At 48.3% G+C, this 27,260-nt stretch overlaps 1 protein-coding gene across 4 annotated transcripts in view; it reads left to right on the top strand.

Moving 5' to 3' along the window:
* The window catches only part of LOC142066269 (S-adenosyl-L-methionine-dependent tRNA 4-demethylwyosine synthase TYW1-like), a 108,670-nt gene extending 85,166 nt beyond the window's left edge, over nt 1-23,504 (top strand). For 2 of the 4 annotated variants that reach the window (XM_075113543.1, XM_075113544.1), the window contains exons 15-17: nt 8,744-8,911; nt 21,223-21,420; nt 23,371-23,503. In XM_075113543.1, coding sequence (XP_074969644.1) covers nt 8,744-8,911; nt 21,223-21,420; nt 23,371-23,412 — 408 coding nt within the window. In that variant the 3' untranslated portion in view covers nt 23,413-23,503. Of the gene's footprint in view, nt 1-8,743; nt 8,912-21,222; nt 23,264-23,370 lie in introns of those variants that run through there. The other 2 variants (XM_075113541.1, XM_075113542.1) reach the window with 2 other exon arrangements.
* Nucleotides 23,505-27,260: the final 3,756 nt, after the last annotated feature.

Below are 27,260 nucleotides of genomic sequence, written 5' to 3'. Positions count from 1 at the left end.
GCATACGCCAGAAAATGAGGCTCATCTCAGCTGGATTTCCTGGTTAAATACTTGAGATAAATAACATTCGTTTAAAATGAATGTAGCTAATCCCCTGTTGCTCCGGAGAGGCTCGTGGGGTGGAGTGGATAGAGATTTAGATTCTTGAAAGGCTTAATACTTATTCCCATTTACATGAGTATCTTACAGTGGTGTAACTCTGTGGGACCCTATTCTCTTATTTAAGCCAATAGAAATTAGCCTTGATTACCCTTGTGTAAAAACCCAAGTAAAGGAAGAATCAGGCATGTGGTTATTAAATACGCATCAATTTTATTTATTGCCTTAGTCTGCTTTAACGCCATAATGTCACTGTCACAGCTGTACAAAGTTGATTGCTGTGTTTAAGATCTACAATATGCAACTCATCTCTTTGCAATGTTACCCTCTTTTTGTTTTAAAAGCCAGGGGCTTGTGTTGACGCGCAGTATTTTGCCATTCCTGCTCCTTAAACCGAAGGGGCAAAAGGATTTTGAAGTAAAACGTAAGTGCACCCTAAAGAACTCATTCAGACATAAGCGAGTGGAGTGTGCTGCAGGGTCCTGTTGGTGCAAAGCCAGATGAGCGCTCAGAGACCCGTAACGGCCCTTCGGTCGTTGCCACAGCCACGGAACAGCTGGGCACGCTTGCACGTTTCATTGTGGCTGTGCCCACGCATCCTCTCCGCGCTGCCGGTAGCTTTAAGGTCGTACCTATTGCAAGCGTGCATGTCAAGTGCTCGGCCTTGCGAGCATGGCTTTGCATTTCAGAGCTGCCTCTGCAATGGCGAGGGAGATCCGGCTGCTCTGGTCAGAGCCGCAAGTGGAAAGACAGCCCTGGGGAAGTGGTCTTTATTTGCTGAAAGGGAAATAAAGGGATAATAATAATAAATAAATAAATAAAGGGATAATAATAAAAAGGGAAAAAGAAAAGCCCGCCTGGCTTGTCCTTTGTTTGAGGGCTGTTCGAACCACAGCGCGCTGTCTCAGGGCAGGACTTGGGCAGAGCAGAGACGAGAGTCGTGGCACTGCACTGGATTTCCTCGAGCCGTCATGAAATCAGTTTTCAGCCACTTGAAAGCACTTGTCCCTGGTGATTGTTCTGCAGCTCCGGCGCCAGCGCGGCAGCCTCGCACTGGGCTCAGCGTCCGGCAGAGTAAGGACGATTTTCTGGGACTGCAGCTCCCGCTCTTGGCGTCTGAAGCTTTGCCACGAAACTAAAACAAGCAAGTAAATGTCTGGAACAAAGGACCAGAGGGAAGCATCTGTCCTAGCCTTCTCAGTCCTGTCATATTAAACAGTAAAGATTGTTTAACTGCTTAAAATAATGAGGAAAATGAGCTCAGTTTTAATGAGTTTTTAATTGCATGCAGCAAGAGGCGATTGCCCCCGCTTGTCAAAAAGCTATTCAGAGTCTTGCTGCCATTCCAGTCTGCATTTAGATGAAGAGGTGAACTTAAAAATTTCCTGTCCTAGTGCCTGCTATAAAATAAATCCAAGCAACGTATGATTTCCATGCCTGGAAAAAAAACAAACCCAAACCACTCACTGACCACTGACTGTTCTTTCTAAACTGTGAGCCATGGGTCTACCAGCCTGCCTGTGTTTCCCAAGGACAAGACACGAGGTGTGGATGCTCCAAGGTGACCAGGTAGGCAGTGGCAGGGCTGCGTGGGGCTGGTGATGGTGCCGCACCACCTCCCCATCGTGCTGGGGAGCTGCGGGGCAGTCAGGCACCCGAGGGCTCAGCTCTGGCTCTGCTGGATAAATCCCGGTCACCCTGGGCTGCTATGGAAAGCTGCCTCTGGCTGCGTCCTGAGAAGCCTCTGCTGAAGGCTCCGTCTGTCCTTACTAGCACCTGCGGGTGACAGAGGCGGGCACCCAGCTTGCTATTTCTGTTGATCCAGCTAAAGGTTACAAGTTACTGATGGATGTGTCTGAGGAGTTCAGATTGACATCAGTGGGTTTTTCCATGCTGTGACTACATGGTGAGCCTTGATAACAAGTTTCATGGCAAACGTAGGTGAATGATTACATTCTGAATTCTCAGGTGACCCTGCCACACCGTTTCATCAAAAAGTCAGTCTTTTGTCCAGACCTGTGTTGATACAGATACCTTTCTGAAACTGAGGCAGAATTTCTGCAGTCCAGCATTGGCTTGGGTGCACACGTAAGCCTGATGAAAATCCAGGCTAAAATGGGTTGTTCTCATCTTTTTTGTTGGTGTGGGGTTTTTTTTTGGTGTGTTTGGTTTTTTGTTTGTTGTTTTTTTTTTTAATTTCAGTAAAGGTTAGTATCCAAAATAAGTGGGAAGCACAGGGTGTGGAAATTGCATTAGGCTTGTGGGGCTTTTAGATATGACCAAGGGAAGCTGTAGAAAATAAAGAGCATATGGAGACTGGTTGTGTGTGATGCCCAGTGTTGCTGTGCTCATTAACAGCCTGTAAATAATAACTTTCTATCTGTGGCTCCGAGTGCTGGCTCGCAGGAGAAGGGCTAGCACCATGTACTGTGTTTTGCAGCTGGGGAAACCAGGGCAGGGTAGGAGTGGGTCACAGCAAAGCAGGTCACTGGCCGAACGGCCACCTCCTGCCTTTCAGCCTGTCTGTTCCTCCCGCCTCCCTCTTTCTAGTCTCTCTTTAACAGAGCATAAGGAGCAGGGAGGTGAGGGATTTAACAGTGGTCGTTTCTGCCTTGATATCTGTGTGGCTTATTTTGAAGAGCTGGAAAGAAAGGCTGCAACCAGCATTTCAGAGTTTAGCTTTAACAGGAGGAGTTCCTTTGACTTCAAGGGAGCTGCTGAAGATTTATGGGCCGCTGTAGCACCGATCTGCATGTAGCCATACGTGTGCTGCGTCTGGAGAGCTGGTGCTAAATATTGGGGGTTTTGCTATGTAACTAACCATTTCCATTCCTGCTTTTCAGATTTAACTGACATAAATAAACCCATGTCCTTTGTTCAATCAACTTGAAAGCAATTATTAAAAACAACCAGTGAGCCAGCATCCACTCCAGCGAGGAGTAGACGTGCATGAGAGCTTGTGTATATAATTTAGACAATGCTGATGCTCGGATCATAAGCATTTTTATTACAGAGAGTGCAATCTATCAACATGTCATTTGAGGCTTTTTATATTTGTCTTGGGTCAGGGCTGCCCCAGTTTTTAAACAGTGGCTCTGTCACTCAGCAGCTTGGCCGACACTTTGTTCTTCTGTTAATTCACATGAGCCTCAATTAAACAAATTTATAATTTGTGGGCTAGGAGTTAAGAAAATTCTCTTGTTCGGTAATTAAGTTGGGAAGCCTGGAGTTTCAGAGTTGAGAAACAAAGCGCTGTCATATTTAGTTCCCCAGTAATCTTTCCTTCTTAGCCCTGCGGATTAAAATGATTGCTGGCTGTCGAGATCTCCGTCAAGGAGCCAGATCGCGGTGGGAGAAATGTGCTTCTTGTGCTTCTTGCTGCAGCGACAATCATCTTGGCACAAGGTGTTGCTTAAACACAGTTGTGCACGCTTGGCTCTGTTAGAGCAGCGTGGAAATCCAGAGCACGCCCGGCGCGGTTGCTCCGGATTTGCACCGGCATAACCAAGGATAGCCGAGATGCTGTTGAAAAGGCTTCTGTGTTTCAAGGCATTTGGCCAGAGCTATGTGGCATGATTAAGCTGCTAAAAGCACCCTTATTAAAGATTAATTAAGAGGCAGCATCGTCAGTGTTGCTACTGCAGGGAAGTTGGTGTGAGAGCTGGGGTGTACAATAGAATGGTTTCCTTTTTTAAACTTGATGTCTTAATAACTGTCTTCACGTATTACTGAAAAATATAACATGACCGCCCTAATCAACTGTTCACATTTTTAAAGTGGTATCAGCACTGTTAATTAACTCAAGGTTTAAGAAGTTTGGGAAGTTGCAAGCTGATGTGCTTTCAGTCGGTGCGCTGCTAAGCTGATTTTCATTGATTTGTGCTTGTGAATTAATCAGCCATCCGAGCACTTAGTTATTCCATTTGCCTCTGTGCTTTCTTTGCTTGTAAATGATATCTTTGAAGTTTATTAAAAGAGTGAGTCATGTTGTATCTTCCTAAGAATTTTCCCCCTCTGTAGTCATACATTTTTCATGCTGCTCAAATCATAATCTGTATAATGAACGCAGGGAAAATATTGCTATACGGAGCTGCGTCTATACAGCTGAACATTGGAGATGCATATCCTACTATTTGCGAGGCTGGCTGCTCTAATATAAGAACACTTAAAATCTTTTTCAGACTTTCAGAGCGAGCAGGGCTAAAAAATTAATGTACTTCCCCGTTCAGCACTCCCTGACTTGTCTGCAGGTCTGCGCAGTCAACCCGTTTCCACACCGGCTCAGAGCTACAGCGTGCAGCTCTAATATCCTTTGCTTGGGCAGATTAATAGAGGGAGTCCCTCATAAATTTACCAGCAAGAAAGTAATTGCTTCCAAAACTTGTACAGTTTCTAATCAGTATGAGTCTGTTTCTCTTGTAGCCCTATTTAAGCACTGTGTGGTTCACCTTGCTCTAATTTTAAGTGTTTGCAAAGGTTCTGCCTCTGTTGCTGGACGTGGCGTGTCAACTTCAACGTAGGTGACTTAGGTCTTGGGAGTGCGGCATCACCCGGGACTGGGTGCCATAAGCATAGCGTGGATGCAAATGCCATTTAAAAGAAGTAGAATTATCCTTCACAGAGGAAAAACATGAGAATGCAAAACATAATCACCCGTAAAATTGTGTGTGCTCTGTTTTAAAGGCTGATGCTTGATGGGATTTTGTGACTGGAATAAAACAGCTCAGCCAAAGAGCAAAGGTGATGAAACCTCCTGGAGAGGTACAGAGGAGGTGGGCTTTGGTCTGGAAGGAAAGCTGTTTCTCGTATGAGTTTGCCCTTTTGGGTGGTGGTGGGTTTGTAATCTGTCTTGCGATACCACAAGCTAAGCCCGTTGGATGAGCCTTTAATGAATTTTATCTGGAAAGGAAAAGCAAAAACACATCTCAGCAAGCCACGTACTGCTGAGCTAATCTATGACAATTTTACTAACTTAATTAAAAAGTAAGCAAGGCAGTAGCGAATTTGAGGTCATGGCTAAGACTCAGTAATTCGGGACATTCAAGAGATCAGATCTCCAAATTAAGAGCCGCTGATCTCAAAATGATGCAGCTGAAGTTGGGTGGAGCGGGGTGTAGAACTTGCGGGGGGCACTCGCTGACCAGTGGAGCTGGCTGCTGCAAGGGGTGGGTATTGCCGTGAGCTGGAGGACCTCAGCTTCCGTGGCAAGTAGATCACCCGAGGCAGCAGGCTTGTGCCTTGGCTTTGTGTAGAGCACAGCAGGAACATGCGTCCCGCTCTGACGTGCTCTCCTTAGGTCTGTTTGCCGTGTCTCGTGGTTGGGAAGGGAGCTGGAGCAAGAACCCAGTATCTCTGCTGACTTAATACAATTAAATCTTAGATGAAGGCATCTTTTGAACAGTGTCACTTCTAAATTAGCAATTAGAGTGTTCTTCCAGAAAAAGATCAGAAAAGCTGTTTCCCCAAAGGCTCTGCTCCAGCCTGTTCACACCAGTGACCTACAGAGCTTTGCAGGCTGATGTGCGGTGGGAAACTTCTCTCCGTGCTCTGCCCAAAGGATGCTTGTAGTGCTCCTCATGTCAGCCTGCACGTGCTGGGTCCTTCCCACTCCGGAGGCTGGGCGGTTTTTAGGTGCAGATACAATGTGCCAGCACTGAGCGACCTTTAGTTCTGCCAAGCCAGGGGAGATCAGGAGCAATGGGGGCTGTGGGGGCGCGTGAGCGATGGTGCTGGCCTTTCAGCTGGCAGACGGCGTTGGGTGGGAGATCTGCAATCAGTGCAAATCAATCTTATAAAAAGAATCCCTCGATGTTTCCTGCAGACGTTCATTCTGGGGCGATTACTTCAGCTCTCGGCATTTCACAAAGCAGCACAGACTCTGCGGAGTGGTAGGATTATAGAAATTCCGCGATTGTTCTGGTGGCCTTTGACCAAAGCAACACAAGCTGCTTTTTAATGTCATCAAGTCAATTCTACTCATGAGTAAACAATAAGAGTTTCTCTACAGCACCAACTTAAGCCTGGATTTTCACCCTCCCTCTGTGTGTGCGGGAGGCGCAGGCAGAGGTGGACTTTTTCCAAACAGGTCCCAGTATTTACAGAATTAATTTAAGCAACAGATAGTGAGGTGAGATGAGCTGGGGGAGTTTTTACAAATGCCTTTATATTTTGGGGCGTTTGCTCGTTTACTCAGCCCTGAAAAATAATCTGTGTGTTTACTGACCGTGTTTGCACTGGCTTGATTGTGCCAGTGTTGCTTTTGTACCTAGCTCATGGCTCCTGATATCTGGAGGGGTACCCGTCTATTTATTTATTTTTAACAAGGGTCCGGAGCACTGAATGCCCAGCATTCTCTGTAGCTGTCTTCTCCTGTAGTTGAGGTCTGGGGGGAAAGGCAGGGAGGAACTCAATATCTCCCTCAAAATGCTGCCACCACCCAGCAGGCACTTGGGGAACAGCCTTGCAGACCTTTGCACGAGCAGAGCTGCTGATACCAAGCCAGAGAATTAAAGAATAGTCTTGGAAAGCGGTGGTTGTGTTTCTTCAGCTAGATGGACAAAGTTAAGCAGAGTTCTCCACCTGGTTTCTAGAAATGCTTGGCCACATGAGGCTTCAGGTTCATCCTTGCATGCTGGCGTCGAGGGTCTCGGTGGAACCGAGGTAGTCGCAGAGCCAGCAGCAGACCAGCTCTCACGCTCTGTGCCGTGGTTGCCTCTAAACAGCGAGCTCATTGCTGAGCGACTGGGGTGCTTCTGACTTGCAAGGGCTGAATGAACAGCAAAGGGCAGCACCACCCTCTAGTCTTGGAATTTTCTTACAGTTTTGTAAGTCTTGTCCTAACTGGAAGTCAGAGGAGCAGTGCTGCCGTGGGGAGGAGCAGAGCGGAGTGAAGCGGCTGGATTAGGAAGGTGAGGTTTCAGCAGTATCACAATGCTGTCCAGGGCTGCTGTCCTTCCTCCCCCACAGCTTCTCCCATGGCCCTGTGCAAATCTTTGTCTCCCTTTTTCCAGGCAGAAAAAAGAGGGTAAGAGCACATCCCTCCCAGAGGTGTTGCCCTGGCAGCTTTGTTAAGGATCATTAGGTGTTTGGCTACTGCAGAAAAACAGCTTAGAGGAGCAGAGGGGCAGAAGCAAAGCACAGTTATTTCTGGTGGAACTCTGTTTTTGCCCCCAGTGAAGGTGCTTGCATTCATACACAGTTGCTTCTGGTTAGGAAAGGTCTTAGAGAAGGGAATGGGTGACATGAATTCGCATGGTCTTGTGCCACCAGTTCTGTACCTTTAAAGCCCAATTCATCCCTCTGATTTGAACCTAAAATTAGCTTAGATTAGATCTAATGTAAGCTTTATCTAGATCTAGCTAAGATCAGCAAGGATTACTCGTCTTCAGAAGACCTCAAGGCTCACAGAGATACCCTTTGTTCCACTTTTTCACTATTTAATTTTTATTTTAGTGATTTTGCTCTTTGTGCTCTCAGGAGTCACGCGCTTTGTGCACGCACAGAAAAGAAGGGTGATTTGTACATTTGCAGGGTGTTTTTTTCCCCCCTTTACTTTGGAAAGATGTTTAAAAGAAATCTGCTGTCTCTGGGCTCAGGGTGCAGCTACCCTGCCAGCATCTACACCTACACCTCTCTCCGAAGGAGCCACATGTCTGTCGGTGCTCCGCCTGGGCACCGCTGCCCGGTGAGACTCTGCCCAGCCCACCTGTGCGTGGATGTGTAATGCTGTGCAAATGCCCGTTTCTCACACCAACATGGGGAGGATCTTATTTTTTCCTATAAAATGGCCAGTAGTTGGGAAGAACCTTGAGATCTCAATATCCAAACAATCATGTGAAGAGAACTGAGCGTTTTAATCAAAATATCCGATATTATCGACATTCATGGCACCCCAGGTTACAGTTGCCTGGGTCTTGTTGTATGGGCACCACGGGGAAGACAGAAAGTGGGTTTTGGTGCGCGGGGACTGTCTTTTTGTCCTGGCTGCCAAAATGCGCTTGATCTGGGGCAGTTACAGCAATTGCCTGCAGCTAAAATAGGTGGTTTTAATTCTCTCATAATTAAATTGAACAGCTGGAAGCAGGGAGAGCCGGCACTGTGCAGCTAGGGGAGCTTCCCCAGGCACAGTTAGGGAGGAGGTGTGTAGGATGGTTTTACAAGGGCCTGGAATGAGATTTGTATAGATACTAGAGGACAGTAGCCAAAATCACAGCCCTGGCTTGGAAGGGGAAATGTCTGTACCTCTGAGGCACAGTTATCTCTGGAAATGTCACGCTGACTTGCTGCACTGGTTGTTTGTGGGACTTTTTTCTGGGTATATCACATTTCACAGCAAAGTGGACCTTTTTGGAGATCCCTAGGTAGCTCAGGAGCACAAGCATCCTCTATTCTGAATGCCTTCAAAGCTACTTTCCAGGATAAAGACTAACCTGTGTGTTACTGCTGGGGAAGCCTTGGTGATGTGTCACTGAGGGAGAGACCGATTTTTGACACAGTCTCCAAATTTGTTAACTTTCTATAAGATACAGGACGAAGGGGGGACAAAACCGACTGTTTTCAGGGTTTGCTGCGGCTGATGTGCCGGTGCTGCCCTGAGCTTGTGAAGGGATAAGCTGACGGTGACAGTTTCCGTGTTTCTTTTCAGGGCGTGACGTACTGCGGTGAAAGTTCGGCCAGCAACCTCACCATGGCCAACGTCCCCTGGCACGAGGAGGTGGTGCGTTTCGTCCAGGAGCTGGCCGACCTCCTCCCCGACTACGAAATCGCGTGCGAGCACGAGCACTCGAACTGCCTCCTGATAGCTCACAAGAAGGTGAGACTGCCAGGTTGTGACACCAGGCGCTGTATCTTCTCCTTGGAAGTGCTGCACAACTGACTTGTTCCAACACACTTTCTCTCTAGAGCTAGCTGGATACTTTTTGGGGAGCAAAAAACCCAATGCATAGCATGTATTGCAGAGCACGCTGCGGAGTAGTTACTGAAGCTGCGGCAGGTTGCAGCTGGTCGTGATAAGCCACAGCACTGCCCTGGCAATCCGGGCAAGAAGGATTTAACGGCCCCGGTAGGAGTTTGGTGCAAAATCTCCTGTGCTTTGTCACACTCACTGTTTTGCATTTTGAGGAAGGCAAAAATAAGTCTTGTTGAGGTGGGTCAGCTGGTTTTGTCTTGTTTCTGTTTTTTTCATGACAGCTTTCAGTGGTACAGACAGTTCGGTGAGGAAGTTACACCCGGATAGGCTAGGGTTGTGTTTTTCCTCTTTGGATCTTTGTGATACCTACCAGAACTGTAGACCTCCTTCCTTTCAACCAGAGTTAAGATGATGTATTTTTCTTCCTTTGGAGAAATAACTTCGGTAAAAGACATTGATATGTGAATGATAACACAGGATGCTTTCCTTTCGAACTGGAGCTGCCTTTCTGCAAAACTGTTTTGCAGGACAAATTAAGCAGCTGGAGCAATCACACGTGATGGAGACGAGGTGCTGCCTTCTGATGCCAGTCCAACATTCCTTTATGCGACTGGGGTGCCTCAGCAGCCTCTGTGTGTGTGTAAAATGTTTTGTTTGAAACTCGGTTTCCTTCGTAAATACCATCGACACATTTCGAAAAGGCAGTAAAATATAAAAAAAAATAATTAAAGGGTGGAGGGTATAAAAAATATCAAGTACAATCTGGCTTTCTGAGCTTCAGAAAAGCTTAATAGAAAGATAACAAAAATGTATAACAACATGCTAGCTGGGTAACTGATAGAGCAGGTACTTAGGCTAACTGGCGATTTTGCTCTTTGTGTATTCTTCGCTTGTGTTTGCTGAAGTCACGAGCACTCTCGTGTCCCCTGCTTAAATGGGAGCTGACTGTAGCGAGTGGTGGTGCAGGGCTTCCCACGCGAGGTGGTTCACAGTACGCACAGGGAACAACTGGTTAAAATCACCACTTGCAAAAGATACAAAATATTTTAAACCCATGTTTGAAAATAATCAGAAACTCGTTGAAAATGTCTGCACGCTTGCAAGACAGTTGCTTGCTTTTGCGATTTGTGGCTTTACGGGAACAGAGCAGAGGGCAATGGGATGCCTGGCCCTATTTTTGTGTTAACTCACCTTAAAGTTGCTTCATTTACAGTCTCGGTCTCGGTCGTTGCCACTGGCAACTGTGCCCGAGCAAATCCTTGAATGCAAAATATCCTTTTCCGTTCGAAGGTGAAGGGCCCAGAGAAAAAAAGGGAACAGATTGCCACCTAACTTATTGATGCATAATTTAAGTAACACACTTAGTAACAAGGATAGATTGATACTGGCCCAGGAGGAATTCAACAGCTGCTTTGCTTTCTAAAGCCATTAGGAGGTGTTGTGTTTTGGAAACAATCTATACTTGGTACTAAAATAACTAATAAAAAATAAATTTATTTCTATTACGTTTAATTCTGAATTTCAGGCTCCAGTGGAGAATAAAATTTGTCAGTGTATATTATTCTCAGAAAACCTGTACTCTGGGAACAATCAAACTGTAGTGAGTAAGTGCAAAATCGAAGGTTTCTTTAAAAAGTTAAGGAGTTGCAGGAAGACAGTAATAAAAATCATCAGGAAATGTGATTTATTCCACCGGGCTCTTCTAGGTCTGCTTTTTGAGGTGTTCAAACAACACTCACATTAATAATTTTACACACCAATATTGAAATGCCAGCCTGTACGAGAGAGTCTGGAAATGTCAGAGAAATAATGCACGTGCTTGCACAGCCCCTGCTCCTTGACTTGTGCAGAAACATTGATTGGCACCTGCTCACCCGATGAGTAATAGTTTAGGATTTAGGCTCTGAAGTCTCTTAAGGCCAAGGATTTGGGTAGAAAAAGGGATTTTAGGTAGAGGAAACTGCAGTTTGTATGTCTGGTATTGTTTTCTCGGGAAATGAAGAGGTGATATAGAGATTGGAGCTGTTGCATTTTTGGGTACTTCATTGTCTTAAAAATCTACCATTAGGCTTCCAAGTCTCTTCCCACACACACATCCCCCCCCTTTTTTTTTTGCCTGCTGACCAGAACTGGGTTCCTGGTGTCTGAGGTTCTCCCTGCAGTCACAGGTGAGGTGCCTGTGACAGCCTTCAGGACTTGGTGAGTCTCGGGAAGTGACACGTATCCCCCTTAACCTCGAGAGCTTTGGATCTGGCACTCTTGCGCTATCCTCAGAGAGCTTAAAAAGTCTCATAAACTGAAGTCTGTTTTCCAGTTACCCTTCACGAAGTCCTAAAAAATAACACAGAGAACGCCTCCACACCCTCATTGCAATGTGAAAAACCATTGGCTCTTGGTATTTCCACTTTCTGGGGGGGACCGACTGGGTATCAGCTTTGTGAGCCTGAGGGACAAGCCAGGACAGCAGGGTTGAGTGCAGCCCTGCTTTGGCTTGATCTGGGCTCCCACGGGTGGGAGAGCTCCGCTTCCCTGCCTCTTCTGCATCCGCCCCCCACGTGTGGCTTCCACCTCTCCTCGGGAGGTACCCGGTGTGTTTTGGCTCCATCCTCTTTGGTTCTTTTCTTTAACCATAGTGCTGCATTCTTGAGTAATTATAGTTGCTTTGTAGCAAATCCTATAAACACCATGGTACAAAAAAACCAATTTATTACGGTGCTTTTGAACTAATTGGCTGAGATACTGAGACAGTGGCAACTTTATAATTTAACAGTTAATTCAAGTAACCTTTTTCAGAGACTAATCTTAGGTGGCTGCTTTTCCTGGGTTGTAACAATAAATATGTCCTCAAGATGACTATAACAAGTGCCTAAGAAAGGGGAATGTGCTGCAGCTGCCTTGCAGCAAAGATTTTTTGAATGAAAATGAGAATCTTGGTAATTTCTAGAATAAAACCCTCTGCCCCACGTTGTTGTATTTGCTTTATGCATATTTACCACCCGATCCATTGGGTTGAAACATTTGCCTGCCAATTATCTCCTATTATATTCATTTAAATATCTACCTTGCTTTTGCAAGCCATGTTCTCCTTGTTGCTTTACAGCCGTGAGTTTCTCGTTAGTGCAGTATGTGCCGTGTGCTGCTGCTCAGCCTGGCCCTTAGTAAGTCTGCTAGTAAGTGTGAGCGTGCCTGCCTCTTCCCTGGGATGCTGGCATTGATTTCCGTGTCAGTTAGCCATGCATAGCACAGGGAATGGTCCTGAAATCCTGTCCCTTTTTGCTGGCTTTGGAGGTCTTGGTTAACAGGGTGAAATGAACGGCTGGCGGGCTCAGAAAAGTGGCTGATGTTCTTTTTTTGCCTTAATAAATGGATATGCCTGAGTTCCACGAGCAGATCTGAGTCCACACCCAGGATCAAGGTGTTCCCTGTGGTGCTGATGCAGTCCTGTGACCCAGACGTCCCTTGCCTCACCAGTTGGATTATTTCCTTGGTTGACATGGTCTGGGTTAGCGTTGTGTTCTTCAGCACGGCACGGTGAGCCTGGCATCCACTAAATGACTCAAGGCAGATGCTTTTAGGAAGGTCCCTGTAATCATTCCATTTCCCATAACTAAAATGCAGTGCTGAGAGTACACAGGGTGCCTCCAAGGCAGGTGTCATGGGTAGTTTGAACTGAGATGAGCTGGGGGGAGATAGCCTGGCGAAAGCTGCTCGTCGCTCTCCATCAACCAAAAAATCTTCCCAGCAAAGAGGGAGTTGGCCTTTTCCTTCCCACTGGATTCTCCAGCACCACCCACGTCTGTACTGTGGGGGCTTGGATGGGATGGAAAGGCTTCATGTGCGTCCTGGCTGCACTTGCAGAAGGCTTGAGAGGTTGGGTGAAAGGCATTGAAGCTGTTCCATGCTGAGCATTTCATCTATATTTAGGGAGGAAAAGGAAGCACTTAACTACCAGCTGCAGATCAGCTAACAAGGGTTATATTAGAGAAAAATAGTCCATCACATTTTGTTTCCTTCCTGCCTTCCAAATCATTTGGAGAGCGTGAGCTGTCCTTGCGATCCAGAATTTGGATCACGCTCTCTGCCTGCTTGCCCATCAGTTACCTGTGACAGCATTACAGTGCAAGGGGAAAAACAGACTTGGGTTGCTGCTTCGTGTTAAAGGTCACCAAATAGGTACAACATCCCCGTGTGCAGCAGACGCAGGGGATGGGGTTACTCTGCAGCTGAGGACAGGGTGTCTCAGTAGCCAAAGAACAGCCTTAGTGCAGGCGTCAGTATGTTCAGTATGTTTCCTGAAGGTTTTTTCTCTTTCCGTTGTCTCCTTCCAAATAGGAAGGTGGCTTTGCTTTGCTTGATCTGTTAGTTATTAAAAGAAGATCACAGTTGTGCTAAAGTAATCCGTTTTTCATCCATCGGAATTAAAACTGTCTGGATGTACCCCTGGCTTAATTGGCAGGCGAGATGTGCCGCTCTGCAGCGGGTAGGGATTAAGAAACAAATCTTCAGTAATGAATCTTTTCTTTAGAATAACTCATGCAGCATTAGATATAATAAATAGAAGTTAACGAGTTGCAGAGGAACGGTCCCACGGGCATAGGGCCACACAGCACTGGTGAGGGCCTGTGCCCACCCAGCAGCGCACAGGTCGGGTCGGTGCTGGTTTGGGGTCTCCTTTTTGTTTGTCTCTTGGAAAACACAATAGCGAACCCCGTTCCCAGGCATTCTAGCTGCCAGTTTTGGAAGGCGTTTCATCTACTTCAACGTATCTGAATGCTCATGAGACTGAAATAAGTCACTGAATGTATAACTACAAGGCTACTTTTTGTTTCCGTCTGAAATTGATGGAAACTTTTGGTGCTGGTAACAGCTCGCAGATACTGTCTGCAGAGTTGCTGAGGGGTTTAAAGCGCGGTTATTCCCCGGCTTGGTGTCACTGTGCAGATTTTCGTTTAGCCCCACGGACACGGGATGTAGTGAGACGCTCGCTTCTGTGTGCCTGGTGTCCTGCTGGATTGGTTATTACCTTCTTGTAACTTAATAACCAGCTTAATCTTAATTTCTTCCTCCTAAAGCCTGAGGTTACAACTGGTAATCAAAAAGAAGAGGTTTTTTAGCTTTTTGACAAGCAGTATGACCCTGTTAAGATTAATTTATCTACAGTATTTCTTCTTCTTCTCCTGAGTGACCCCAGTTCAGCCACTTCCACTGTCGAACAAAAGGAGCCCTAAATAATTGTGAGCCTTAATTAGGTGAGAAACTGTGTGTAATAATTCAACGAATTATTTGTTTGACTTGGAGAGCTTCATACTGGCAGGTGGTGAAGATAGTCCTGGCAGTTGCGTAATGTAAGTGCTTTGCACTCCCATTATATGATCTGTTTAATAATACCCTGTGTGAAAGTGTAAAAGCTGTTTTGTTTATTGCAATGATGGGCTGTCTTCAAATTCAGATGAAGGCGCTCAGGATTGGAGCCACCAAGATCACTTTTCCAGCTGCCTGTTTGATGTTGCACCCAGAGAAGTGGTTGACCATAGAAAAGCTGCCGCGCTGCCAATCTGCGGCGGTAACTAAACCCCAAGTAACACCTCTGACACGGCATTACCCTCTACTCAGACATCTCCTGTGTCAGGTACCAGCAGTCTTAAATGCTTCTAAGCCAAGAGACCTTGGGAAGTGAAGTGGAGCGGGAAGATGGGATTTTATTTTTCAGAAGGGGAATGCTAAAGGCTGGCAAGTCAGCCATGGCTTCGTGCACGGCCTCGGCTGCTGCGGTATTTCAGTTCCTGCAGCCTGCAAGAGCCCAGCTGCACGGTCTAGACAGTTCATTGGACTTCTGTCCGTCTGTTATAGAAGGTCCAGGTGTGTACACTACCCCACCAAATGTGTGGATGTGGTTCGCAGTGCCATTCTCTGCAAGCTTTGCGCTGTTCCTGTAGGGCCGATACGCTGCAGCAGAGCTGGGGTCTGTAAGCGTCCCTTGGTATCTTTGGTGACAATAAAAATGTAAGAGGAAGTAAAAGGGATGATGGGTGTTAACTCCACATAGCCAGGTGTGGCCAGCATAAAAAGTAGCTGGGATGGATTTATTTTCGTATTCATCTATACATATGTGGATATTCACATACACCACTGCAGGTTGACGAAGGCTGCAGTGTTCTGATGCTGCTGAGTTGTTCCGTCTGCTGCCAGGGGCTCTGAGGAGAGGGGCGTTTCTACTACAGATATTTTTTTTCTCAAAATACTTTTAATATAAGCCCTGTAGCGTGCCCGTGTGGGACGAGTGGTTGTCAGTGACCCTGTGAGCTCTGAACTCACCCAACCTGAGCTACACAGCCTGCACAGCTGGCCGGAGGCTGTGCGGGTACTTGGAAACAAGTTTTTGAGTTTCAGGACCAGAGATATATAAGTGTGGAATTAAAAAGAAATAAATCTGCTTAAGACCTGTGCGCAAAACAACACTCCATTTCCCCAGAACAATGCTTTTCCTTAATAGCAAAAGAATATGTTTAAGCTCAGCAAAGAAAATATTTCAAGGGAAGCCAGTGAAAAACAGACTGAGGATATCCTGGCTGCTTCTCCAAAGATAAGTTTTATTCTCAGGAAATAATATGAATGGAGTGTAGTGGGGTTTTTTAAAATCCCTCTGTGTGTTTAAATGTTCAGGCGGTGCAGGGACTGTAATTTTTGCATTACATACCTTAAAAAAACCAAAAAAGTCTTTGTGCACAAAATTATTTTGGGGGTTTTGGGGAGGTTTTTTGGTTGTGTTTGGGTTTTTCGATGTTTATGTGGTGCTTGGTTTTGGGGTTTATTTTTGGGGTGGGGGGGTGGGGGCGGTGGCGGTGGGGAACAACCCCCTGCTTGCAACACCGAGTACATCTTGCAGCCCTGGGCCACCAAAGCCACGGCGCAGCGTTGCCCTTGGCACGTGGGGGCTGGCTTGCGGGTGACAGCCGGGAGGGGGCTGCGCGGACGGTGCTGGGTCCAGCCGCTCCGCGGGGAGAGGGGGTGGGGAGCGGGGCACCCCGGCAGCGCAGAGCCCTTGCGTGAGCTGTCGGCTTGTGCCGCTTGCTGGGATTTTAACACTCACGCAGGGAGAAGGCTTAGTCATTTCTGAATGTCTAAGAGCAGAGCTGGCAGCTGGGTTTAACTTGTTTTTCTGGGATGGGGCATAAAAGTGTGGACTGGGAAGCATCAGACCTGCGGGTTATAAAAGCTGAGTTGCCGAGACTTGCTTTTGCAAAGGGCTCCATTAACGTCTTGTGTTATGTCCAAACCAAAATAAGTGTCAACTGAAACGTTTGGCAAAGCCAGGTTTTAAAATGCTGGAAATCATAACTAGAAAAGCCATCAGAGGGGCAGTGGGCTCTGCCTGCCCTCCTGTATGATGCTACACCGGTTTCTGTGCATCTCTGCGACTAAACCGTGCGCTGCGTTCCCTGCTTAAAGCCGACTGATTTGTGTGTGTGTGTGTGTGTGTGTGTGTGGTCTTTACAGCAGTTTTATGTGTAGTTTTATTTAACCATTAAATAAATGATTGTGCATCTGCCTGGGGAAGTATCTATTTGCTAGACTTCATGTCCTCGAGTAATTAAAGAGCAGCTGTTTCAAGACCCAAAGCTCTGCTTTCTCTTCCCAGTCTTCCCTCCACTCCTCGGGGATGCTGGCGTTGCAACACAGCGTATCGGAGAGAGGTTTCCCGTGGGTCCTCCTGCCATCAGGGATGGACTCTGGCCTTCCAGCCCAGGGCTTGCTCTGCGAGGATGAAGTCTGCAAGGAGCTGCAGCAGGCTTTGCCCCACTGGTCTGCTTTATTTTCTTATGTAGCCCATACTATTTAGTCCTTTCCTGAAAACACATCAAGGTGGGGTTTGTTTTTTCTTTCTTAAGAGAAAGACCAGAGTGAGTGGATGAAGAGTGGTTGGACTTGGTGATCTTAAAGGTCTTCTCCAACCTAAACGATTCTATGATTCTAAGAGGAGCCTCCTTATTTCAGTGTGTTTTTCTCTGAAGAAAATATAACATTATCCTTGTTAGGACAAACTAATTGATTTTTGGCTGTCTTCCATTTTTCAGTGTTAACGTTTCATGTGTCACCATCTCTGCCTCTCTTCTATATTTTATCCCTTCGTATAAACCCTGTGTTTATTTCTCAGCAATTATGCATGTCTGGAGGAATGTAGTAAATTATACTACTATATTGTCCTCAATATATGCATATGTGTTTACCCCCCAAAAAAATTGCTTATGCAAATACGTTGATAAGAAAAGAAATATGTAGCGCAGCTCTTCTCCTTCATGAATGCTGATGGGTTTCTGTAGCAAGAAGCTTCTCTTTCTGCAGTCGGAGCAGCTGTAAACCTGCTACAAAAGATAATTTTAAGAAATTTCCTGTTCGTATCCACTCTTGTGAGTTATAAGAGAAAAGGGAGGTGTTAGCCATGCTCTGTTGATGCTCCCAAGTAACTTGGCTCTCCATTTTAGTCCTGGCAGTGGGTGTGAAAATATATATACACATATATATATATATATAAGTTTTGCTATAGTTTTAGGGACCGGCCATGCCCATGGACAGCACAACCCAGGCACATAGCTCTGTCCTCTCGCACCACTTCCCTGTGGGCCCCCTGGGCCCAGCCACGCCACTCCTGGCAGAGGTGTGTAATCCCTTGACAAAAGTCCCCGCTGGTGGTCCAGCATCACACCTAGGTCTGCTTTTCTGGGCTTGAAGGCCGTTACAAGTTTCCCCTCATGTCCTTTGCTCCTCGTTTTCCCAGCGTTAATGCCTGCTCAGGGTAGTGCTCCTTGCCCTGGCTGCAGGATCTGCAGAGGTCAGGCAGGTTTTGCGTTGCTGTGCACCAGGGCCGTGTCCGTAGGGAGCGATCGGTGGTGGGACCGTAGGGACCGGAGCTTGGGGACCAGAGCTCGGAGAGCCTGGGAGCACGAGCTCTGAGGGGAGAGCGTGTGCTGGCTCCCGTGTCCTCTTGCTGCTCGAGCAAATCCTTCGGGGGGGGCGAGTTTGCCTTTCCAGACATCACAGCCTGGCTTCAGAGCCAGCCAAAGGAGGTGTATTACTTTTTTTTTTTTTAATGATGCTGGCTTAAATAAAAGAAAAGAGGGGAAGGTTTAAGCCATTTGTCTTTTGTCAATGTATTTATCACCATAAAAGGCTTAACCAGGTAGTGAAAAATACAATAAAAAAACCTGACTGCATTAGTCTGAAATAACACTGGTGTTTAGCATTGGCGTGTCTGTTATATGGATGTTGTGAAACTATTTTGAGTCTTAAATCTTTTGTTATCTATGGAATAATCACAAAACTGTTAAAATCCAATCTGTAAATCTGGTGGGCGATTGAGGCTGTTCTCCCCCGCCCCATGTTTGTCTGTTTCCTATTTCTCAGCAGAAGTAACTGCTTTCCGTGACACACTTAAAGGATTGCTCCCATTGCTTCGTGTTTTATAGCTGTGCTATTGCAGCACTGAAAATATTTAATAGTATTTAATCTGCTTTTGTAATGAAACCCAGGCAGACTTCATATGGTTGTTCTGGTGGGAACGGTATCGTCGCCTTAGTCTGCAGCAGGCGGCTCCCAGCCTTAAGAGCCCCACTGGGTCAGGGGCTGCACGGTCAATTGGAGTCAAAATTAAATAGCTTAAAATCTCACTTTGGTGACCTAGCCAAAGTTCAGGATACAGAGCAACACAAGCCCAGAGGGTTTTGTCCCGCAAGGGAGTGGTTTTATTCCCAGGAAAGCGTACGTAGGGCTTTATGCTAAGAGGAGGGAGCGATGAGGGGAGGAGAGGGCAGAGGTCCCTTCCAGCCGCTCCCCAAGCCACCTCTCGGCATCCCACCTTGCTCCTGAGCACAGCCCAAAAGCCAGCGGGTCTGGGCATGCGTCCTTCAGGCCAGCTGCATCCTTGCTTGCTCCACTATGCGCTTCCTCCGGTGGCCTCTGAAAGCTTTGCTGCCCAGCTCCAGGTGACGGGGGCTTTTTGGGACTGGTGTTGGGAGATAGTCGGTTTTATTTCCTTCTGCTGCTAGCCTCATCAAAGGTCGCTAACTCCATGGAAGAACAGCCGGTGGGGAGGGGTACAGCCATGGTATGATACAGGGGGAAACAAAATTGTTTGCTTCTAAAAAGCGGGAAGCCATCTGACCATGTCGCAGCAATTCATGTCTGACTCTTGTCCCTGTACAAGACAGCTTCTGCCCTCGGCTGGGCAGTGGCAGTGTTATACTGATGTTGAAGCTGCTGTGGATGAAAGCACGAGCTGTGATGCCGGCCTGTTCGCAGGATGGTGGGTTTCCACCCACCCATTGCCAACAAAACCAGTTGTGAGTCCAGCTGCTGCATCACTGGTGACGGGCTTGACACAGCAGTGGTCTGAGAAGCACTTCTAGAAACAGTCTAGAAACAGTTCTCAGTATCTCCTGCAGGCAACAGGACACTGATTCGTGCAGTTCCTACCTTTGAGGATTCTGGAGAGGCGGGTGCCTACGTCTGGGTTGGGGTGGTGGCTGCAGTCCGTACCCTCTTGGAAGCTCTTTTGTTCGCTGCTAGGATTCTCGTAGTTGGCCTCAAGGCTGTCTAGGGACCCATCCAACGTGTTAGGAGTGCTCCGCACCCATCGTGGGAATAAGCGCAGCAGCTCGTGTGCTAAACAGCTCTCCCATGTGCCACGTGTGTTAGAGGCTTTGCTGGTTCCTGTGGGTTGGGGATTTTTGCCCTTAATTTGTGTGAGAATTTGCTGACTGTTAGTGAACCAAATCTGGGGGGAGCAGGGAGCCTTACACATGGTGTTAACTTGTCAGCGCCTCCACACGCGTTGAGGGAAGTTTGGGTCTCTTTGAGCCCGGATCCTGTTTGGGACCTGCTGCTTTACAGGTGACACGTTGTCTCCTCTGCTATTGCTTTGCTTGTGGCCGTGCGCACTGGGAAGGACGTGTCGCCTCGGTGAAACGTGGCCTCCGCCTTAGCGTATGAAGAGCGAGCATTGGGCGCGTTTGTTTACAGCGAGACTTGTTCCGCACTGCTATGACTCTGCAGTCTCCCATCTCTGCTCTGTGCCGAGGATGACTCCTGCAAGAATTCACTGTAATCACGCAGGCAGCAATAGATTAGCATTAGCAATGTCTGACTGCAAAATTTTGCAAGTGTCAGCAGTTCTTCCAACCAAAAACGCTTTTAGCTCTTGGGCAGAAAGTCAAGTGCCATTTTAAATGTGTAGCCATCAGGTTTTTGAAAAAAGCGGGGAGTCAGTCTGGTTTCCTTTTTTTTTTTTTTTTTTTTTTTTTTTGGATGAAGTGCATAATAAGCTCTTAGCTCAGATAAATCCTAATTGAGGATTCAGTCAGGGCTGTTGCTAAATTAGCAAAGCAGGTCCGCTAGACAAATGCAGCTTCAGCTTGTCAAAATAAGCAATTCTTAAAATTCTCACATGGAAAGAGGATTCATGCCACTAAACCTTTTTGTCTTCCCCTGTTCCCAGACACAGGCCTCTTGCCCCTTTCAAGAATCACCCAAATCCATCCCATTCACCACAGCACACAGCTCTGGTGTTGCTCCCATACCATTTTGCCAGGCTGTGACTGCGCTAGAGCCGGTGTCACATGCTCAGAACAGGGGCTTTGCTTGACACTAAGGTCCCTTCATCAAGGGGTACCCGGGCATCGCTCTCAAATTTACACGTTTTCTCCAGGACTCTTCCAGTTCCCCCAGCCAAGGTCTTTCAGGTATAAGTGACACCTGGCAAGTACAGACACGGCTGGGAAGGCTTTGGGATGCACCGTGGAAGCGTTCCTCCTGGCAAAGTGGGGCTGAAGTGGTGGTAGGATCTGGTACTTTGAAGGGTCCAGCAAAGCACCCAACAGTCAAACCCACATTATCTGCTGGTAGACGGCGCTAAATGACTAAAACCGTGAGAAAAATGGCCATCCTGTATCTGTGTGTGTTGTCAAACCCCATGGAAGAAATGTTGTGGCTCAGAACAGTAAGTTCTAGGTGTTTGTCCACCTGAATTTCTTTTTTTCTATTAAAGCAGGTATCCCACATTGGCTTCTGGATGGTTTTACCCTGGATCTTAATGTGGCTAGAAAATTAAGACTACAGCTGGATAACCAGTTTAGTATGCACCCAGCTTGTCTGAGCATAAATGTGGTATTTAGGACTCCTCATTGCTCCCTGGCTCAGTAACACGTCTCTCTTCCTTCCAGTTCAACATCAATGGCGAGTGGTACACCTGGATCAACTACGACCGCTTCCAGGAGCTGGTGCAAGAGCACGAGAGGAGCGGCAGGTCCAAGACTTTCACAGCGGCTGATTACACAGCCAGAACTCCTCGCTGGGCGCTGTTTGGGTCCAGAGAAAGGGGATTCGATCCCTTGGACGTAAGATACCAGCGGAAGAATAAAGTGAGAGACATCTCTGGGTGCTGAGGTTAGGCTGGGGCTTGCAGAGCTCTGGGCTGGCTGGCTCCTGAGTTTTGGTCTCCATTTCTAGGCTAACACTGATTTTTGAATCTGTTTACCTGGATTTTTCTCATGTTTGATATTGACAAGGAGGGTAAAGCCTTTATTTAACCCTTCCTTCCTGTTTTTAGGGCTTCTTGGATGAAAATATTTATAATGCTCTCTATCTCAAGATAAATCACAACTGGTGCATGCCAGCAATTTATCGTAACCGGCAGCATGATGAGGGAGGCAGGGGCTGTGCTCTCCACAGCAGAGAGTGTTTGGAGTCAGATGTGGAGGGGGAGCATTTGGCTTCTGTGCCCTGCTGCAAGGAGAGCCCGGCACATGCTGGCATCCAGCTTGGCAGCAAAACGTTGCGCGTCCGTAAGGATAAGTGCCAGGGGGATCTCAGCGCCGCAGGCTGGTTGGGTCTGTGCAGGTGGGACCACAGAAGGATCTGCTTCTAAAAGCCTGAGCCCTGCGGGCAGTATCATTGTACAGACAGTAACAAAGATGTATGTATTTTAAACACTGGTGCCAATTCCTATGAAGACCTCGACCCCAAGAAGTTGAAGCTTGGGAACAGTAGAATTAACACCACCACTCTTAATATTGTCTGCAACCTCTGCTATCTCTCTGAATATTTTCCAACTTCATGGGTTTGGCAATGAATATTTTCTGAGTAGTTTTATCCCACTCCCCCAGCAGCCCTGAATTCAGGGCTTATTGTATGTAAAATAATTATTTAAAGCCCCATTAGGCTCCTGCTGTGTCCAGTGTCCTGCTGCTGGTGAGGACATGCCATGGGGAGCCAGCAGGTGTGGGTGTCAGCGGGTGCCTGCCTTCGCTCCACCCGGGCAAGTCAGCTGTTTCGAGTGGAGGTGGTAATCTGATGTAAATGAAAACTGAATCCAGTTGACATCTCTAGTGTCAAGAAACCAGCTCTTTTAGTTTGGAGAGGTGGCATCTAGGCGCCAGGTCCAGCGGCACGTCCGCGGGTGTTGCTCTTGGAGACCCTGGGCCGTGCCTGGGACTCTGTTTGGAGGCGCTGCAGCCTGGCTGGAAAATTGCATTTAAATGAGAGGGGGGCTTGGGCTATTTTCTGTTGGGAAAATCCCCGCTTTCGTGTGCCGATGAGCTTTCCCTTTCTGTTTATGCAACATCCGCGTGGGCCACAGTCCCCAGTGCAAAGGCTCGGTGCAGACCCCAGTGTTCGGCTGTGCCTTCGGTGGCCAAGCGGCTGAACCAGACCGTCGCGCTGCCGCTTCCCGGCTGGCCTCCGCGCCTCTGCCAGCGGCTTCCCCCTTTTGCAGCCCCAAGGCACGAGGCAGCGCTGGTTGCTCTCGGGCTCCTTCCCTGTGCCCGTCTGGCCTTTTGGGGTGAAGGGGCTGTGGTGTGGGAGGTGGGAGGGCAGAGGACAACGGCGCTCCCCCGTTACCTCAGTCTGCTGTGCAGTGGCTTGACCTACTCCAGCTGAAGCCCATCAGCCGAGGAGCCTGACCAAACCAGCTACAGAAGGGGCTTTAGTTTAGATCCAGAGGTGTCAGCTGCTGGTGGGAATTAAAGCACAGCTGTGCTTGGGAGGTGGTGTTCTCCCGCTGAGCTCCAGGAGCACAGATCAGAGGTGTTCACAACACTCCCAGCATAATGGCGAGGTCCATACGCCTGCGATGCCCAGCACCTGTGGCACTGTGGATAGGACTGTTACTGAGATTGTGGTTGTTTTTTTTAAAAAGGATGCTCATTTCTTAAACTGTAAAAACCGTTTCGAAAGAAGAAAGAGAATAAAGTCATTTTCCCTAGAGCGCCTTTGTTGTCATTGCTGTAGGAGACTTTGTAAGAGGGGATGCTAAAGGGATTTTAAGGAGATCAAAAGCACAAACATTGCAGAATGTCTTTTTTTCTTGATAGCACTTGGAGTGGAAGGGAGAGCATCTGTGTACGCATAGATGATGGAGAGGGCTTGGCTGATGGGAGGCTGCCCTAACATGTCGGTCACCTGGCTCCTCTCTGCGAAGCACTGAATGGAGGTTGGCGGTGGTCAGAAGTAGTCACCAGGCTTCCTCAGGCCAATGGCGAGCCTGACACAGGTGGCACCAGCAAGCCCTGGGGAGAGAGAGGATGTTTTCAAGCAATCTGTCCGTCTTCCTCCGACAGAAACCTGACACGATGACACTGCAGCTTTGCGTGCATTGCATCACCAAAGTCCAGCCGTGGGACTCTCAGCCCCAAGGTGCCCATGCTGTGTGGTTGTATCTGGCTGGAGGCTGAGCTCGCTGTGCCGGGTGTCCCAGCAGGACGGGGCGCGACCACGCTGCGTCATGGCCTGTCTTGAGAGCTGCTGCGGGGTGAGCCAGGCCGTGCTCACGGCAAGAACTGATCTTCTGGGCTGCTAGTGCTGCTTCCTAGCTAAGACGCGTCCACGTGTTTCATCCTTTACAGCCCCATCCGTGGGAGCTGGCGAGTACCAAGCTGAGCTGGGAGGGCACCTGCTTGTTACCTTCTTCCACCAGAAAAATGTGTTTTTTTGTATTCTTGGTGATATATTTTGCTGTTCAGTGAATGGTAGAGGAAAGACATGGACTCATTAAGGCATTGAAAACTCTGGGTGAGGATCTTTGTATATTTAGGTCAGTGGTGGGCACCTGTCTTCAAGCAAGGTCTCCAAAATTACTTTTTTCTTCCTTTCCTGACCATATTTTCAAGCAATACCTCCTAAATCCTTATGGGATGTTAGTCTTAGGGATTTGATTTCATTAAGAAACAGGCTAGAGAAAGGGTGCTCTCCCTTCCCCCTGGTGAGAAGGGCTTGTCCTGTCCCCACCACAGTTCCTCTGCTCAGTCACTCCTCTGTTCTCTTGGTCACGTTTGACACCATTTAACTCCCATTTGGAGTGAAGGTTAGTGGCGCTGGAAGGCCCAGATGCTCAACGCTGTAAGATTTGAAGCTGTTAACAGGAAAAACATGTTTGCTAGGAAGACCTGTACTCTGACTCCTGCTTCTGATGGGAGAATGTGACTTCCCAGAAATTCCTAGTGTTGGACCACGTTTGAGTTAAAAACTGTTGTGTTTTGGGCTTATTTTGCAGAACTAATGCAGCTTGAGTAAATATATCAGGGGTGAGATGCAGCTACCTGAACACAGATGTTTAGTAGCTGCAAAGACCTCTCCAAACACCAGCTCTGCTCTGCAAGACTCTTGGAAGACCTGGCTTGCATCTGCCAGCCCAGAGAGTTGTGCTAGGGCATCTCCCAAGCCACCAGGTGTGTGTTTGGGCAGTGGTCTTCCCTATTTACTGATCAGCTGTGGGGTTACTGTCATCCTTGTTCTTCCGTGTGACCTCTAGTAAATGTACAAGAGGGGGGACCTTTTTGTAGCCAAGTCCTAGGGAGGGGAGGTTGTTCATACCACAAGAAATAAAGGTCCACAAGTATGTCACTGCCTCCTCATTACCAGCCTCCGGAGGGTTCGGCTAGTTGAGGTCATTAGCGGCTTAGGCAAGACAGGAGCTCTTTGTGGGACTCTTGTTAACCCTGGAGCATCAGTTGTGTGTGGGCACAGCTGGGGTTTCGGGTCGGCATGTTTGGTGTCCGCCATAACCCACCATATTCCCCTTGATGGATGCCAGCTCTTCTGCACCTATTCCTCCTTTCTGGGCCAGACACCTCCGTCCTGCACCACCGTTCCTGACGGGTGAAGCAGCCATACATCACCAGTGTTCACCCCAATCCCTTGCTCGTCCGTGGTGAGCCCTGGTGGCAGCCAGTTCCGCCCCAGGAGAGGCGGTCTCTGTGCCGGAGGAGCCCTGAGGCTGCTGCCCTCAACAGCTGCCGTGGTGATTAGCACTTCGTGTAAAATGTTCCATAAAACCCTGACAGTGCCTTCCCTTAGAAATCCTAGGGGAGCCCTAAAGAAAACGCTGTGTGTTTTCTCTGCGCTGTGGCGTTAACGCTACTTCTTCTCCCAAACCCCCTTGGGACACGCAAATTGCTGCCGTCCCCGTTACACGGTGCTTCTCCACGGGCCATTTGGCTCAGCTGAAATAACTTGTTGGCACTGTAAGAGGCCTCTCCCTGATCCTTCTTGTGTCCCCACATTCTCTCCATCCCTCTCCCTGATCCTGTGTCCCTGCGCTCCCTCCATTCTCATCTTCCCCATGCTCTATCCTTCTCCTGATCCCCCCTGTGTCCCCGCGCTCCCTCCACCCTCTCCCTGATCCTCCCTGTGTCCCAGCATTCCTTCAGTCCCTCTCCCTGATCCTGAGTCCCCACACTCCCTCCATCCTTCTCCTGATCCTCCCTGTGTCCTTATGCTCCCTCTATCCTTCCCCTGGACCATCCCCCCGTGCTCCAGGGCTCCGGGGCAAGGCTGCCCTGAGCAGGTGCTGGTGGCTGGTTTGAAGCCCTGGAGATGGGGCCGCCACCACTCGAGCTTGGAGGAGGGTTGAGGTGGGTGACCTGCACTGAGGCCAACGCTGTGGCATCCTCCTGGGGATCGGCAGCTGAGATGTCTCAGAAAAATCATGATTTCCCCTGCTCAGGGGCTAGAGGGAAAACACAGCTCCCACGTACCGGGCAGGGTGGTAAGCAGGGCTGCGTCCTGCCCACTTGTCCCTCCCTGGGGTCCATCTCGCGTCTGGAAGGTGCTCTGAGAGCAATGTGGGCAGGACTCGCTCCTGCAATTACACCTGGATTGCCTTGTGCTTAAAGCAAAGCTTTCAACCCGCGTATCCCAAAGCAAGCCTCTTACACAAGCAGCTTTCAGTTGTACAACTCGATGGGAATCGCCATCTGCGGCCATTCCGTGAGCACACCAAACTGAAGCCCCAGCCAGACAGCGTGGGTTGCCGCTGTAGCTCCAGCCGTCTGCGGGTGGTCTGCGGGATCGTGCTCCGCGCGTGCTGGGGCCGGGGAGCTTCGCGTCTGCTGGGAGGGGGTTTTCTACCCGCTCTCCAACAGCAGCATTTCCTGCCTCACCTGAAATGGCTTCTTCTGGGTTTAAAATAGATTGCCGCTCACTGGGATGCTCGTGTGGGGTGGAGGTTGTGGGTTTTTCGCAGGGAAGCTTTGATGGTATGGGGTGCACGCCGGAAAAAAGCGATCTTAAGTTAAATGAGGTCTTTTCTATTCTGTCGGAGATCGGTAAAAGGTTCCAGTCCAAGAAAACTTCTCCAAAGTCACGATTTCAGGACCAGCCCATGCTCTCGTGGTGGTGATGCTCTGTCACTCTAAATATAGTTGACTTAATAACTGGATAATCCCAGCCCATTTTCCATAGGTTTCGATCTGGACCAGGGCCACCCTCCAGCAGCACATGCCTGCGGTGCTGCTGAGGGCCCTGTGGTCTCCATCCTACTCGCTGCCCCCAGGGCTGCCCAGGACCCCCCCGAAGAACTGCTCTCCCTCTGGTTTGGGGGATTTTGCCCAAAGCCAGGGCAACGATGTTGCTTCAGTGGCCAACCTGGAGGCTCAGGAGGTTCCATCCTAAAGGCAAACTGGGCAAAAATTATTTTAACCACTTAAAGCCAGGCTCCTCTGCCTGCTCCAGCTCATCCTTCCATCGCAGGGCTGGCATCCCTCCTAGCCACGCTGCGGGCTCTGTCCGGCCACGCTGCGCTGGTGCCCTGACTCACGGGCTAAGTCATTCGGGATGGGGGTTGCGTTTCGTTTTTGAATGAGGATAAATATATTTGTTTCCAAAAATCTCCAGCAGGAAAACATCGCCCAAACAGAGAATTGTCATCCATCAGCTTTGTCTTCATCTGGCTCAGCTCCTAAATCATTTATGATGTTAGAGCCGC

Source organism: Phalacrocorax aristotelis, chromosome 18, assembly GCF_949628215.1.
Source record: "Phalacrocorax aristotelis chromosome 18, bGulAri2.1, whole genome shotgun sequence".
NCBI lineage: Eukaryota > Metazoa > Chordata > Aves > Suliformes > Phalacrocoracidae > Phalacrocorax > Phalacrocorax aristotelis.
This window is presented reverse-complemented; position numbering and strand designations above follow the sequence as displayed.